This window comes from Phyllostomus hastatus, unplaced genomic scaffold (assembly GCF_019186645.2).
Source record: "Phyllostomus hastatus isolate PE091 unplaced genomic scaffold, TTU_PhHast_1.1 phas_contig_1, whole genome shotgun sequence".
Classification (NCBI taxonomy): Eukaryota; Metazoa; Chordata; class Mammalia; order Chiroptera; family Phyllostomidae; genus Phyllostomus; species Phyllostomus hastatus.
This window is the reverse complement of record NW_025333498.1, coordinates 13,922,297-13,939,057: the sequence shown is the minus strand read 5'-3', so window position 1 is coordinate 13,939,057 and position 16,761 is coordinate 13,922,297. Positions and strand designations below refer to the sequence as shown.

General features: G+C 39.6%; 1 protein-coding gene across 2 annotated transcripts in view; it reads right to left on the bottom strand.

Annotated features, from left to right (window-relative positions):
• Positions 1-16,761, bottom strand: part of PDE11A (phosphodiesterase 11A) — a 322,202-nt gene that overhangs the window by 183,807 nt on the left and 121,634 nt on the right. For both annotated transcript variants that reach the window (XM_045833325.1, XM_045833394.1), the window contains exons 5-6: positions 16,272-16,336; positions 1,992-2,124 (exon numbers count right to left, since the gene is read on the bottom strand). In XM_045833325.1, coding sequence (XP_045689281.1) covers positions 1,992-2,124; positions 16,272-16,336 — 198 coding nt within the window. The remainder of the gene's footprint in view (positions 1-1,991; positions 2,125-16,271; positions 16,337-16,761) is intronic.

The window sequence follows — 16,761 nt, the reverse complement described above, 5'->3', positions numbered from 1 at the left end:
GCTTTGAGTTTGTTCAGCTATTACTGATGTTAATAATAGACGACTGAGAGCACTTCATAAAACTATGAGTCCAGAAACCAATTCTTCAGTATTCTCTAAAACCAGGGAGAAAAGAAACATGGCAAAAGGCAAAACTTTATAAAATCGCTCCTTAGCCAATCACAACGCTAACGGGCACAAATATCGTTTCCTATAATCGTCTCCAGTCCGACAGTCACAGACTGAAGGTGGCGGTGTTCTTCCTGATGGGAGGGGCACTTTCCCAAGGAAGGTGGCGCAACATTCAAATTTGAGGAAACAGAACTGAAGAGCGCTCAGCACTGGGACGGTTCAAGGAGCACACTGGGGAGGCGCCCGACCCAGACTGGGCGTTCAGGAAAGGCGCTGGCGCTTAGTAATGAAGAGGAAATACCTGGGGGATATAGCCTGGAGAAAGAGAGTTCCCGGCAACTGAGGAGCGGTGTTGAGTTTGGGGGATTTGAAATTTCCCTGCCGAGATCTGCACAGATGATCTGGCTGAAACTAAAGATAGACTTCGATTCCCGCCTCAATGCATCGTTGTACTCCACTCCATGCTTTGGAGGCGGCACAGGCCAGGATCAAGGACAAGGGCTGCGGAGGCTGAGACTAGGACTGAATCCCTGTCTGTCTCCGGAGTCTCAGACCAGCTCTCCTTGTCTGTAAAGTGGGGGTGACGACACCTACCTCTTAGGGTTGTGCAGATTAAATGTTCAGTTATTATTACTCATCTACCTTCTTTTGTAGCCAGTGTGACCTTTCTAAAAATACAACTCATGCTTCTCCCCCATTGAAAACTGAACTACTGGTTCTCCATTGCCCACGATAAATATTCAAATCTCTTCACACGGTTTTCACCCCTTTGAGTGACCTGGCCTCTGTGCTCCCTTCCAGCCTCAACTACCTGGCCCTTCAGCCACATTAACTCTTCTCAGTGCCCCAACTCTCCAATAAAGTAAAACACATTTTATAAGTTCATATAAATGTTTCTGTATGATACACTATACTATCTTAGAACTTAAAGGTCTGCAAATAAGGCCCAAGTGTCCATCAATACATGAGTGGATAAGACAACTATGGGACATTTACGCAGTGGGATACTACTTGGCCATGAAAAAAAAGAAAATTTTACCTTTGGAGACAGTGTGGATGGACCTGGAGAACATTATGCTAAGTGAAATAAGCAGTCAGAGAAAGACAAATACCACATGATTTCACTCATGTGGAATCTAATGAACAAACTGAGGTAACAAGCAAAACAGAGACAGACTCATAGAAGGAGAACAGATGACACCTAAAGGTGGCAGGGGTTAGAGGGTGGCAAGACTGAGCAAAAAGAAGAGACTCACAGACATGGACAACAGGGTGGTGATTGCTGGGGGGAGGGGGTATAAAGGGAATAAATGGTAATGGGAAGAACTATAATAAAGATTATATATTTTAAAAACTCCTATAAGTAAGAATCTACATTGCTTTAATATATTATGCATATCAGCACAATGATTAACATTGAACAATAATGAACCAATTTATAATTTCTTGGGAGTAATTTTTAAAAATATAGTAGTTGTTCTAACATCTATTGGGAAATAATTATGTTATATACACATCTTTCTTGTTAGCTATTTCATAGTTTAATGTAAACTGTGATTAATATAAAATAAACATGGGTACATATAATGCATGGGTACATGTATATGGGTACATTTAGTCTAAAATGTTCCCAATCATAAAAGACCATCAGACCAATGCAATAGAGAACCACTTTGCCACAAGTCAGGGTAGACAGAGAAACTGTCAGCCAACAGCAGGCAATGCAAACAATCATATCAGAGGGGAAAGATGCAAAGGAATTTCTGGGAAACTCAGGGATTGCTGTCAGTCTATATGATGTCCCTCTTTTGCTTCAACCAGCAAACCATCAACAGAGTGGCAACCGAACCCTTAGATTCTGAAGGAGAGACTCCTCTTACCTCGGCATCAAAGCGAGGGTCCTGGTAGGCGTCACTGATGTTCACAGGAAGGCCTGTGGAAGCCACGAGCTCAGCAATGCTGTTGTTTATCAGCCAGTCAGAGTATGATGACTTTTCCATGCTGTCTTTGAAACTGTCAGAATACCAGTGCAGGCAGCGAGGAAAGAGAGAAACATCAGTTGCTTGAAAGCAAATCCTGTAAAACTACACTTAAAGCAAGAATACCTGTCCTCATTAAGAAGGGATAAATGGCATTAGTCACAGAACAATAGAGGAGTGATTATTAGGATCTTCTTTAAAAAAGTTTACCTACTGTAAGGTAAAATGATCACATCCATGCATAGAAATGATAGATTCTCTACGGTCCAGAGAGTAGCACTAGATTGTATTTAGGCTTCGAAGTCAGATGACGAGCAAAACTGAAGCTAGGACACCGGGATGAAGTCCACTCACCTCACCAGCCCTCCCCCCCTAACTGAGCAGACTAGATGTTTGGCACCAAACAAAATGAAACCCAAGAACGGGTAAAAATCAGAAAATAAATTGACAATAAATTGACATACTGAGCTCTGACAGCCAGGAGCTGTGGAAATGCAAACTCAAGCACTGTTCAAATTAGCAACATCGAGGTAAATTTTCATGGAGGATGTAAGATTTGTGGCTTAGGAGGTGATAAGGAAAATTATGTAAATGAGCACAAGTACATTGGGGCACAAGTAAACTATAATAGTCTTCAAACTACATTCTGTGGTTTCCAGGAGGTATAATGAGTATACTACAGCAAGAATAATAATAACAACTCTATTGACTTTTTAATCTAAAATGCATTATACGTAAGCAAAGCACTAAACGCTGCACGTGGTCCTTGTTGTTACGCAGTGATGCATCTGTGTGGGACCTGTGCCCAACTGAGAAGGCCCGGAACTAGCACAGCGAGGCCACCGCGTGCATGAGTGAGTGGGAAGCAGAGGTATTATTTGCCATCATTAATATAGTTCACCTGTAATGACTGTTGGTCTGTACCTGATAAATTCAAGATATTTTTGCATATTTTGTGATATTATTAATCCTTTATTTCATATTAAACATCACTAGTATATAAATTTATTCTCTGTGGATCTCTGCCTGAAAATGGAAGTTTTAATAAAAAGCTGAGTCTTATACTTCTCAGATGGCACCTGAATCAAAGAAGTAAAAAGACTGAGGACTTCAAAGATGACAGAAAGCTTTTTTACTTTCTAAAAGAAAAAACCCAAAGGAACAACAAAAGAAGTCCACGTTTCATTTTTGCCTTGTTAAATTATACCTGTGAGAAGTGAAAGAAAAAAAAGGGAGGGGGCAGGGAGACACGTGATAATGCACCCGGTATGACAATCCAATTTCATGGAGTCATTTCCAAGTTTATCGAGGGTGGGATTGAATGTTGGTAATTCTTGCAGAAATTAATCGGTCTGTCAATTCACCCTGTGCTGTCTGTGTACTGTATTCCATACTACAAGTTTTAAAAAGTGTTCTGTGATAAAATAGTGTGGAAGGTGCTGACCGAGAGTGTGGTGGAAAGAAAAGCTGCAGTAGGACCCTGGGGATGAGTCAGGGAAGGACCCTGGAAATAAAGGGTTGGGTGGGGGGAGGCAGAGGGTGGCGAAGGGGGCCCAAGGAAGGAGCTGGTTTTATCGACAAGCATCAAAAATATTTAATCTGGGTTTTTCAGGATGGGCAAGAGTTCAGACAGGAGGGATTGGGGGCATGAGGAGGAAAGCACAAAGAGAGGAAGAAACATCGAGAACAAGAGACAGAAAGGGGGCACAGCAGAGTACAGGGTGCTCCTCAACACGTTAATAATTAGTCCCCTTTGATGGCAGCACAGGGTGCAGACTGTGTGGGGATAAGACTGAGAAGCAGTTCAGGACTTGAAGGCGGAGGCTTTGACCGAGGAGCTGAGACTCTAGTTATAGGGAATGGGGAGCTGCTTAAGAGTATTGTCCAGGGAAATAACATGACTTGAGCTGTGATTTTTTAGGAAGCTTAATCTGGGGACAAAGAGCAAAAAGAGTTGGCTAAGAGAGATTGAAGGTGGGAGGGATCCTTGTACACCGTTCAGGTTGTGCAGCTGGGAGGTGATGATGCTGCCCACCTGAGAGGTGCTGCAGAAGGTTTCACAGGGCTGGGTGGGCAAACAGCAGTGGCTTACATTTCACTCATGTGCCTGTGGCACGATTAGCAGAAGTGAGTGTTTTGAGGAGTGAGGAGACGAGAAAAGGTAAGAGACATTCTGTGATCCTAGAACACATCATTCACTGTTGAAAACCCAGGAGCAGAACCTGTATCAAATCTTTAGGACTAAAAGTACTGATACAGAGTTGGGAGTATCTTTGGGGAAAATAAAATGGATGAGATCACTTAGGGAGAGAATATGTAAGTAAATCTACATCTAGGGGAAAGAAGGAGAAGAAAGGCAATAATAAGGGGTTAGGGGATAAAGAGAAGAAATTGAAAAAGGTAAAATAAATCCATCATCACCCATGGTGGGCCAAGAGCCCAGATGGATGTTTTACCTGATGAATTTGTTTTGTTCTCACATAAATCTTACAAGATGGGTACAATTCTCTACACTTTACAGGTCAGAAAGCTGAGGCTCAAAAATGCTAAACAATTTTCCCAAGTGGAGATAGAATTTTCAGCTACATGTGACTCCAGAGCCCCGGATTATTTTGTTTATCCGATTGCCTCTCAGGGAAGGAGCTCCTGTGCAGGAGTAGAGCAAGAATAGTAAGTTCTCACCCAAAGAAAAAGAGGGCCAGTCAGTATCACAGTGTTTCAGGAAGATGCTGCAGCTAAGAAACACTTTGGGCTGAGAGTGGGGTCAAAGGAAGAGGGAGGAAAGCACTTCGGACTTGATAATCCAGCACTTTTAGGTCCCTCCTTCCAGAATCCCGAAAGAAGATGATGATGATGGAAACACTCACTGAGCAGAGGTTCCTGAAAGATTCATTCTAAAGATAAAACATGCTTAGATCTGGTTAGATCAGGCTGCATCTGTATTGAAATCACTATAAAATTGTTGTTGAACAGTGTAGTAGACAGCAGAATTGACTCTGTGCAAGGCACTACTGAGGGGCTTTCTGGAAAGGATGAGCTATGGTCTCTGTCCTCCTGGGGATGGCCACCCACATGGGGAAATGAGGCAAACACACAGACTGACATTTAAACAATACATAATTTCAAATAAAAAATTGTCACATGGCTGTGACAACTAGTTTCTAAGTCAACTGTACCAGTTATGACGTGGAAGAAGTGCAGGGAGGGAGAAACCATATCAGGGGTTGTCATCTAGCTACGGCTTCAGAACGGAGGTGAGAGACAAGCTGACCTGTAGCTGCAACAGTGCAAGCAGATTTTCTGAAAATGACCTCTCCATTTCTTCAGCTTCATGTGGCCCAGGGCCACAAATTAAGGCCCAGTGTGACAGAATGCTCAGAGCAACAGTCAGAAAGGTAGATCTGTCTTTCTGTTGTATTTATGCCACATTCTGGCTTTCATACAAATTCACCCCTCCAAATCTAATGTTCTACTGTAATGCAAATCATGACAGAGTTAAAGCTTTCAAAACCTTGCTCTTCTTTATATAAGCAATTTTGTTTTGTGATTAAAAGCATGAGCTTGAGAGTCAGATATACCTGAATAAAATATCTGTTTTACCATGTCCTAGCAAAATGATCTCAGACATGTTACTTACATTTTACCTATACCAAAGAGATAATGCTACCACAAAGATATTGTGCAGACTAAAGTAATAATTTCTGCAAGTGTTTCACTAGGCCATAGCACACATTTTGTTTAAAAAAAAATCAACTTTTTAGCAATTCCCAAAGTAAGCTCTGCATCTAGCAGTACCCTTCCATACATTTTGGTAATGTGGTGCTGTGAATTTAATGACAAAGGAAAGGGCCCAAATTAATTGTGCTTCTTGAGGGGCGCATCTGGCTTAAAGGATCAGTTCCTTCCTAAAGGTCCTAGATGTTGGCTCCTTCAGACTTAGGAGGGTCTTTTTAGTGTGTGTGGTTTCTTCCCAGTCAAAAGGGTCAAGATGAATAGTTCTTAATAGGTCTTATTTTTTAACAGGCTTTTGGAAGCTTAAATTAATATCAAAAACTGAATAAACCAACTTTGTAGAGCTCCCCCCAATCTGATCAGAGATAACAAAGACCAACAAATCCAACACTGAGGTTTTCAGTTTGGGCCAGAACCAAGATAAGAAGAATTACCACAGTTTGGAAATGCATCACTCATTCGATTATTCTGCAGTTTGTGGGTGCAAATGAGATCCCATCAGTTCAGTGGATCTCAGCTGCTATGTGCAGAATTGCAAGAATGCAGTCAACGCCAAGTCCTCTCCCCACCCCCCTGCCTCTAGGGAGACATTCTTTCACTTGAGACCCCTTGTCAAAGCCCACTGCTTGGAATTCTCTCGAAAGAGGCCAGACACTGGCTCCCAGAGTACCAAAGTTTCATGCACTAAGGGAAGAATTCTCTTCCCAAGCTCTGCAAAGAATTTTGGCCCCTAGTTTCTAAGGCCGTAATGCTTGTGTCTACATTATCACAAGTTTCCTCATTAAATAGCCCCTTTAACTTCTGCCCATACCCCTCTCTGTGCAGGTAAAAGGTAGGGCTGAGCTTACCATCCATCTGCGGATGGGTTACTATCAACCAACTCCTTTCAGCAAAAAGAAAAAGGTTCTTAATAATCATCTCATGCACGCAGATGTCTGGTATGCATGTTGGTGGTCATGCATGTATGATACTTGTCAAGATACTTACTGCACACAGGGCCCTACAGAGAGGGGGAAATATGGCTTAGCATCCTTGACAATACTCGTTTGTTGATGAAAAACAAAAGTTGGTTGGGAAACCATTCAAATATTCCTAGAGTTTGTTTTAATATCTTGCCCATGTTTCATAGCTTTTCACATTCAAGACACCATGCAACTTTGACACCTGTAGTGAGGATTTTTTTTTCAAATTTGACATAAAAAAACACAGTAGCAAAATAAAAAATCCTTAAACTAAGAGTCTGAAAAAAGTAAAATAAACCTAATTGTCATATAAACTTCAGCAACACTTTCTTAAAGAGTAAAAATTAACCACTTATTTTAACTTTAAATTCATTTATAAAACAAGTGAATTGTAAACAAATCCTTTAGTTTGTTTTTCACTAGAATCAGGTGCATAGAAAGATGCAGGGTTTTAGATGACTTTCCTGTAAAGGACTTCAATTTAGATTCTCCTTCAGTGGCATCTTGCTTCCAAGCGTGAGACTCAGACTGACTTCAAACAGAGCTTCCTGAGCTCAGCTATATTGACTGTGGAGAGATAAAAGAGAATTGCCCTATTACAGAAAATGTGACTGCTCCCGACATGAGGGTCAGTGAGGTGGATACAAGCCTCAGGGTGGACCAGTTGTAGAGTAGTGTAGGAGAAAAATCGATCCAAGTAAAGCAAAATGAGACAAAATAAAGTACCCCAGAACAAGTAACTTCACCATCTTCAATTGTCTGAAACACCTATCTTAGCTAAAAGTTCAAACACAGAAAACTGGATGTAAATTAACTTAAGATTACTGTTAGAATTAATTCTCAAAAATGAGTCTCCAAATTACAAGACAAAACATCTGAATAAAATGATGTTAATCATTTTATTGACGTTTTTGTTCTCAACGGTGGTTTACTCTACTCTTCAGTACAGACTCCCAATACTTTCCTGTTTCAACAGTGATCACTGGACCCTTACTGAATGCTAGAGAGTAGTGGGATGAATCTTATATGAAGTGATCACTGAGAGTCTTTGACTGTTTGCTGAAAGGAGTTGGCACATGGTAACTCATCTATACATAGATGGTCAGCTCAGTTGTGCCCTAATCTATACAGAAAGAGGTATAGGCAGCGGCTAAAGGGCACATACCTTGAGGAAGCTCATAAACAGTGCCAGTGGGTTGTGATTTATACCCTAATGGAAGGATGTACAAGACATTAGGGGAACAGAGAAAAGAAGGGTCAATTTTGTTTGAGCTGGGAATTATATTTGGGGGATCACTTCAAAAAAAGAAGCTGTTTTAAGCTGTTTTTTTGTGGTATTATTAAGAGTTCATCTGGTAGAGAAAGTAAGAGCAGTTCAGCCAAAACCACATCATGAGTAAAGCTTTAGAAGTGTGAGGTTTTCTGTACTGATATGATAAATAGTAGAGCTAAAACTTAGGGAACAGGGCAGAAATGATGGATAAGTTTACAACAAAAGAGGCCAGCTAATATATTGTGTGGTTTCATGCACTTATTTTGTATCCACAACCACAGTATACTGATGATTCCCACATCCCTATCAGCAGCCTGCTGAATCCTAAGTTCCCTACATATGTGTATGTGTGTATGTATGCATATGTGTGTGTGTGTGTGTGTGTGTGTGTGTGTGTGTACACACATATATCTCCAAGCACTTTCTGGATGCTTCCTTCTATCCCCCGGCATTTCAAATTTAACATTTTCAAGACTGAATTAACACACTTACTTTGATGTGTTAACAATCATTAATAAAAACTATTACCATTAACTAAAAATAGACCATTGGTTTAGGAACATTAGTTTCAACATAGATCATCTACTTTCTCACTGTAGAGTAATGATTGTCACTTGCCCTCTGACTCTTGAGTATTATCCAGTGGGGGTAGGACTCAGAGAGGCAAAAGTCAGGAACTCCAAGAACTCTTTAGGACAAATATTTATTTTTTATGCTTTACAAACAAAAACAGATTTTTGATCTATAGGTTGTGGCTGGTGCTGTTTGCCATTTGCTTCATCAACTAGAGGTCTGAATTTTGGTTCACAACGAGAAACTTTATTCTTTAAGTTTTCTTCTCAGGTAAGCCTGTTTATCCCTGGGCTTTCTGGAAGACTCGGGCTATGTGACATTAATTGAAGTTGTCTTTCAATTAAAAGATTAAGAAACTAAGTGAATGCCAGTGGGACTCAAAGCTAGGACCTCAGCAGGAGATGCTCAAACACCCAGAAGTGGGAAATTAATAACCTCCTACTGGCTTAAGTCTATCTTTGAAGGTTGCCAAACAAGTCCTTTAGCCATAAAAAGTAACAAAAGCATGATTGGCAAGCAAAACTAGCCTGTCAATTTTTACACAGTGGTAGGGATGCTCTGAATTACAGAAGTTCTTGAAGCTTATCTTGGGCTGTGAAAGCACTTGTCTTTAAGGTCTTGCCTGGGGACACTTCATCACATTCTTATTTCTCTCATTTCAAGCACTCTCTGTTATCAGACATTAAGACATGGTGACTAATTCTATCTTTCATTCTCTCAAGTTGTACAGTTAGAACGATGAGATTTATTGCCCCAGGAGCCAGTGTCACTTTGGGGAAGTGTGCTGTGACTCTCAGATGGGTGTCAGATGGCATCACTGTGAGTGGTTGATATCTATAAGTTTTTATCATATGACCACAAGTGCTGGGTTTCACAGCCACGCAAATGTGGCGGTTTCTTTTTCTGCTACTTTGGTCCAACATTTCCTAGCTGTGAGACTACAAATAAAGTTTTTATAACTCTGACTCTTAGTTTCCAGAATGGAAAATAGGAGAACTAAAACCCATTTTACAAGGCTATTTTGAGGATACAATAATACAATGCTGAAGAAGCATGACAACAGAAACCTCTCGATCAGTTCTTTATATCACAAAGATTTATCTTTCATTATAAACACGAAGGTATAAGACACGCTCTGTTTAACTGCTCACTTCCCGGGGCAAGAGAGATATTACTGTTTCTTACTGTGGCATCATTGTCAGATTTGGAGAGGTGCCGAAGAGAAAATGTGCTAGCTGGCAACAGTGGTGATGATAGGGCACAGGGTTAAAATTATATCCTGCTACATGTTTCAAGTAGCCCCTCTGCATCTTTCTGAGAGTGCTGTGGCCTCATCCATCCATCTATTTGGTCTGGATTGAGAGCATGCCTTCCAAACAAGCCCTGGACATAGGTCTACACCACAAAAATGGAAAAGTGGGCTCAATGTGGTAATATGTTAACTGCAGCATTTTTAATGGGAGGCCACTAAAAGTAAAAGACTCAAATGCAAAAGCCAATTGTCAAGGGTTTCGAGGTGCTATAGCTCTATTTACTGTAGAGCATCAATCTAAGGGACAGCTGACCCACAGAGGCTATGTTATTATGTTTGATCTCAGTATTTATTCATTTGTCTTGTTATTCAGAGAATGTTTTTACAGCTTTCATTATCTTCAGTTTTACTAGAGTGACAAGCCCACTGGACTGAAATAAATAGGGGAAATGAAAGGGTTCGTCTTTCATTTGAATGTTCATGTTCAAAGGCAGGACAAAGAAAAGAAGGAAAATACATATGCTTGGGAGATATGTGTCCTTGAGTTTCTTAAGAGTCTGGAAGGGACACAACTTCATTGTAAATGTTTCCTCTCCTTCACCGATGTTCAGTTTCGGCAGTCAGCATCATACAAATGCGGTGCAGACGCTCACACCACTCTTGTCACAGAGGGCATTTAGAACATGAGGTTATTTGGCTGGAGGGCTGGGGGGACATGCAAGCCCAGAAGTATCCCAGTGACATCATTCTCTGAGAGGTGTGCTTAGGTTAGATACAAAGTGTTTCACTGGAAACATCCCAAACTCATAACATTCTGTATACTTTTAGGGACAGAATGCAGGGAGTATCTAGGTGACTCTGTAACAATGGAGCTTCCTGATAAAGAAGTGGCCTTCGTACCAAGAAGGAGCCCCATACGTTAGTCTCTGGTACCTTTTTATCTTCCACTGAGCTAACTCAGACCTGACGAGCCACTTCTTTGCTGAACAACATCAAGAGGGTAGAAAGGAGCCTCCAGGACCATCTGGATCTCTCTTCTTCAATTAGCAACATTAAATATTGGCGTAATGAGGTGCTGCAGTCCTGAATTTGCTAGACAATGAGCAGTCAAATAAATGTCCTAAGGTTCTCGTTAAAAGTTACACAGCAGCACGCATCTCGCTTATGATCCAAGAGGACAGGTGGTAGCGATGATGGTGTTGTTTTAATTTTTAATGTTTTAAAGGTTTTCTGCATTTCCTTCAAATTAGAAGAGGTATCATTTTTATTTATACAAAACAACCATCCCATGTTTCCTAGCACATCCTTCTTAGCACAGTACAAGAAAGAAAATCCATGAAGAAAGTAGGAGAAAGAGGATACATTCATAGTACACTATGGAAATATGCTGTCTGATAGCAGTATGTTAAGTTTGTCTATCATTCCCCATTTCTTTAGGTAATAGATTTAAAATAAGGGAAAAAGAGGAGAGGTCTTCCAAATTGACCGGGTAAGGACCACTGAAAATTTGTTCTTCCATAACAGCAGTGGACACTACTAGCAAAAAATTTTAATAGCAGCTTTTTGAGATCTCTGGAAGTTAACAAAAGGCTTGCAAAAATGCAGAATGTTTATTTAAAAAAACAGTTGAATCTTTGTATGGACAGCAAGTTTTGTGGCATTTTAACTTACTCATTCCCATCTCCGTCTCCCCAGCTCTAGGGTAGCTGTGAAAACAACAGCCCCATAATTATATTAGCTGTGAAGACCAGCAGCTTAGCAGCCACTGGCACAGGAAGACCTGATTTGGGGCTCCCCACAAGCCCTCTCCCCAGGAAATTGCTATTATTTGACTTGTTTGGCAGCTCAATGGAAATTTCCACTCACAGAGCTTGTCTTTATTCAACTGGGCTTGGAGCTCCCCTACTTGGAGCAGAATTTACCCCTGGGGCCTTTGTGGGGAAAATAGTTAGTAATTATTTAATGTTGCAACTGCCTTAGGCAGGCATAACAGTTGCAGCTAGCAAGAAGCTGACCAGAAACCTTAAAAGGAGAAGCATGGGAAAGAAATATTTCTAGGGGGCTTTGAAAAGCTCTGACATATTCCTTTGAATCTAGAAAGGCATGTTCACTTGTAGAGTTGTTTATACGCCCAAGAAAGATATGAGAAAGCCCTAATCTCTCAACTTTGGCTGACCTTGAAGTTCTGTGTAAGCAGAAGGTGCAAGCTAAATAAACTTCCTGTCACAGAAATGAAGGTATTCCCCAGATGCCCACAGATCCCCTCTGCGAGGTGGGGAGACTTACTGGCCCAAAGCTTTCAAGGAAATCTCTGTCGAATCATTAACTGACACTTAAGCTAACCACGAGAAAATAATAGTTTAGGGATGTACTAAACAACAATAGTAACAGTAATAACAGCAACCTACAGAAACAACAACAAACCCTACACAGAGTGACTGAGGAGCAAATCTAATTCCCAGAGTTATCACATTATATTATTTAAACTATTCAGTTGTTAACAAAAAATAATGAGATGTATAAAGCAATTGGCAAGTATACAGGGAAAAAAGCAGTCAGTAGAAACCCTCCCTGAAGCCCAGATGAACTTGCTAAACACAGACTTTAACTTATCTATTATAAATATGTTAAAAATACCAAAGAGAAACATATAGAAAGAAATAAAGGAAAATATGATAACAATGTTCATCAATTATAGAATGTCAATAAGAGATGGGAATTATAAAAAAAGAACCAAATAATAGATCTGAAATTTAAAAGTATAATCAACAAAATGAAAAATTTGCTAAGAAGAGTCAACAGCAGGTTTGAGAAGCCAGAAGAAAAAAATCACCAAACTTGAACATAGAATAGCTGAAAACACCTAGTTTTAGATACAGAACAAAAAAGAATTTAAAAAATGAAGAGTCTCAAACACATGAACATATGCATAATGGGAGCCTCAGAAGGCAAGTAGAGAGGAAAGGTTGCTGAAAGAATATTTGAATAAGGAATGGCTAAAAACTTTCCATATTTGATTAAAATAAACACTAATCTATACATTTAGAAAGCTCAACATTCTCCAAGTAGGATAAACTCCAGGGATCCATATCTAAACACATCCTGATTAAGTTGCTGAAAGTCACTTACAAATAGAAAATCTTGAAAGCAACTGGTGAGACGCTATCCATCACATGCAAGTGATCCTCAGTGGAAAGGCTGTATGGTGGCCATGCAACAAACTATAGCACGTGGTAAAGAAAGTGAGCTTTCTTCCTGCTTCCGCACAAACTACCCAGCCTTTCTCACATTTGGAAAGGTCACCAGGGCATCTGAGACAGTGCCGGTGGAGCTTTGGCACCACACTGGTGAAGAGTCCAGTTATGCCCACAGGAATTCTGGAGTGGGAACGGCAGCCCATTGCTCAGCAGATGCTATCCTGGCATGTAAAGAGGGAGGGGATTTAGAGGTGAGTGCTGGAAGAAATGATGAGTTAGCAATAAAGTTGGTTTTTGGTTTGTTTTTTTTTAAATCTCAGGGATTCTCAGAACTACTTAAAGTGGCTTTTGCAAGGGGCTGTGGGTCTTAAACTACAAGGGAAAAATGACCAAGCAACAATTATCACTGTTAATGGGACTTTATTTATAGCCATAATCTAGAGGTCTGGCAAAATGTGATTATGCTTATATTGTCTTCTTAACCTCCTCCTACCCATATAAATTGACCTTGAGATTCTTGAGGGCTGAGACTGAGGATTTTTAAAGAAGTCTCTGTAGCCTCATTACGTATCAGAGTATCTAGCACAGAGTATAGGTACTGAATATGTGGCTGTTGAATAATCAAATAAAGTTAGTCAAAGAATAATTATGTGCAACAAACAAATTTAGAAGAAACAGGTGGAAGTTATAGGAATGTAATTTAAATGCCTTTCTAATATTCCTTTCTAACAACCAGAACTTTCTATTACTGGAAGAAGGCCATCAGGACTTCCTGATAGTCTTATCGCTAGAGTAGTTTTCAAGCCTTTGGTCTTAATTACATGGAGACCAGCCATGACAAAGGAGTTAACCACATAAGACAATAAACAGAAGTGACGAGTCAGCAACCAAATTGGTTTTTAGAAAAGTCTTTAAGGACTGTAAAAAACTGAGTAAGCCTTAAACCAGAGTTCATCAGAATAGAAATAGTATCCTAAAATATTGTTACATGAAGCCACAGACATTACGTTCAAAAGCTATCCTAGTATAACTCTAAGTGATGTTCCAGGACTAAGGTATCCAATGGACGTTATCTATAGTAAAGATGTTAAGTGATGAAAGGTTAAAGCAAAGATTTACAAGGTGTTGAGAGCAGGCTGTGATTCATAGACTTATAGCTTATTTCAATGTCTCTTCCATGGCCATCGGCGATGAAAATGCTACAGCCAATTGTCTTTTTCCTTGTAAGTCCCAATACATGACCAAAGGATCCCATGTCAACTAGAGGAAAATTACTAGACAATGCAGGAAAGGTCTTCTGAGATAAATGAACATTCCACATTCATTTAAAGGCCATAAATAGAATGATGAAGAGGACTATCTCATAATGTCAAAGTTCAAAGGCACTTTTCTAAAGTCTTTTAGAAGAAAATCTGACCTTTCTTTCTTTATTATTAGAAAGTTTGCCAAGGGCAGTCTGCGGCTTGGGTCATTTCATGTTGACATGGAAGCCCTTTTAGCATTAAAAATAATCAAAAGGCCAGAAATATTTAACTCTGCAGGGACTATGAGGACACATTCAGCAGTGTAGAAAAGAACAATAATGAAGCATTAGAATTTCAAAGGTTGTGTTTTAATAATTCCATACAGCTTTCCCCCCTTATATATGAAAGACTTAACTCATTTGAGGTCATGACTAGGTAAAGGAGTAAGCAGAAATAGATATTTTTCTAATATATTTCATGTAATTTTACACAAAGTTTTTAGAAACATCATTGAGTACACCACCAGTAATTTTCTACGTCTAAATATTTTTAGGTATAGATTAGCTAACATTAAATACATATATACAGATGCAAATACATCTTCCTAAAAACAAAAACCTCTTACAAAATGTCTATTTTTCCCCATTTTAAAGTGTAACTTACAGACAGTAAAACTGACCCTTTTCAATGGACAGTTCTGCACGTTTAACAAATGCAGTTGCACAATCACTACCACAAGCAAAATATACAACAGTTTCATCATAACCCAAATTCCCCCACCCCCCTTCACAGTAAACCCCTCTCTCCATCCCCAGTCCCTAAAACTACTGATCTGCTTCCTGTTCTTATCATTTTTCCTTTTCAAGAAGGTCTTATAAATGGAATTACGTAGTATGTAGCAAAGGCCTATTTTAAAATCCATGCCCTTGATAAAAAATAAAGTAACTAAATAAAGTGTCCATTTTGATTTATTGATTTCTATTTTCTAAACTTAAAGGCAATGATATAGAAAATCAAATTACCCTTGAAACAGACATTACCCAGGGAAACTTTTGAATATATAGATCTTTGCCTAAAGATTACTTTCAACATATTAAATCAAAATGCCTCTTTGGGTTCTGAGAATTCAGTTTTTACCAAGTTCTCCAAGCTTGATGGTGATTGATGAGCAAGATTCAGGAAATATTAACCCAATAGATATTCACTGAACCTTGGTTTTGTCCTCTGTCATGCAAGGGTATAATGTCTACTTCATAGGATTACTTGGGGGGTGGATGCATATAAAGCATTTGAATAGTACCCGCCACACTTTGCACTCAAAGAATGGAAGCTGCTCATCTTGCTGTCAGTATCATTACTATCATCTTGCGCCGTGAGCACTTTACTTGTCCTTCTCCACACTTCTGCATTTTGGTCAATTTTGCTATTTTTAGCCTTTCCTCTAGATGTGACAAAAGCAGAGAAAATCCATTTTTGTAGCAGCCCAGCTATTTTTCAGGGTGGTGCAAAGCTAACAAAAATTCATTGACAATTCCCAACCCTCTCTGTTACCCTGTGGCAGCCTCAGTCAGATATTAAAGGGGACAAAAAACGAATTACTGTATACTCTCACTCTTTTTCCTCAGGGGATGCTATTGCCCAAATGTAAGGAAACAAAAGGGAGGAAGAGAAATGAAGAGCCAGAATAAAGCAGAACATTAGGCTCTTGGTGTAGTTAGGAAATAATTAAAAATTGTCTTTATTCATTAGCAGTTTTAGATGTATATACATGTATTTTTAAATTATAGTTTTTGTTTAAGCCCTGAAGTACAGAACAGTGATGCTATTTGGGTGTACTTGCTGGTCTCAAGAAATAACACCTCCTGTCCTTAAAGAATATATGCAGTGCTGCCAGCGCCGGGGACGGAAGACAGGGGTCAAAGACAAACCTGAAACTGACAAGCCCTACCTGTTCTCAGCATCGGCACTGCACTTTGGGGACATCAACTCAAAGGATTTGGTAAACTTCACCACCTGCCACACAGAAAAACAATAAATTCTAGTCAATTAAGGTTTTCTCATAGTTAAAACAATGCAATAAACAGTTTTCATCTTTATAGTGGCTATTTCAATAATTGGAGATTAAAGAAGGATTTTAAATGAAGAAATCCCAAGGGTGGGAAGAAAATTCTATCTTACCTTTTGTAATTTCTTTTTACATAGCATACATTTCAAAGTTTTATTACATCTTATTAAATACATGCACAATTTTTACAATCAAGTATGTACTATTCTGTGGTAGTCAGCCAAAGGTACATACCATCTGAGTACAACTTTTTTTTTGCTGTCCTTTTAACCCAATCACCATCCATGGAGACAAACCACCCTTCAGAAAGGATGCCCTCCCTCAACTCCAGGCTCCTAAAGCTTGGGGTTATCATGGCTCATCATACTTCTCA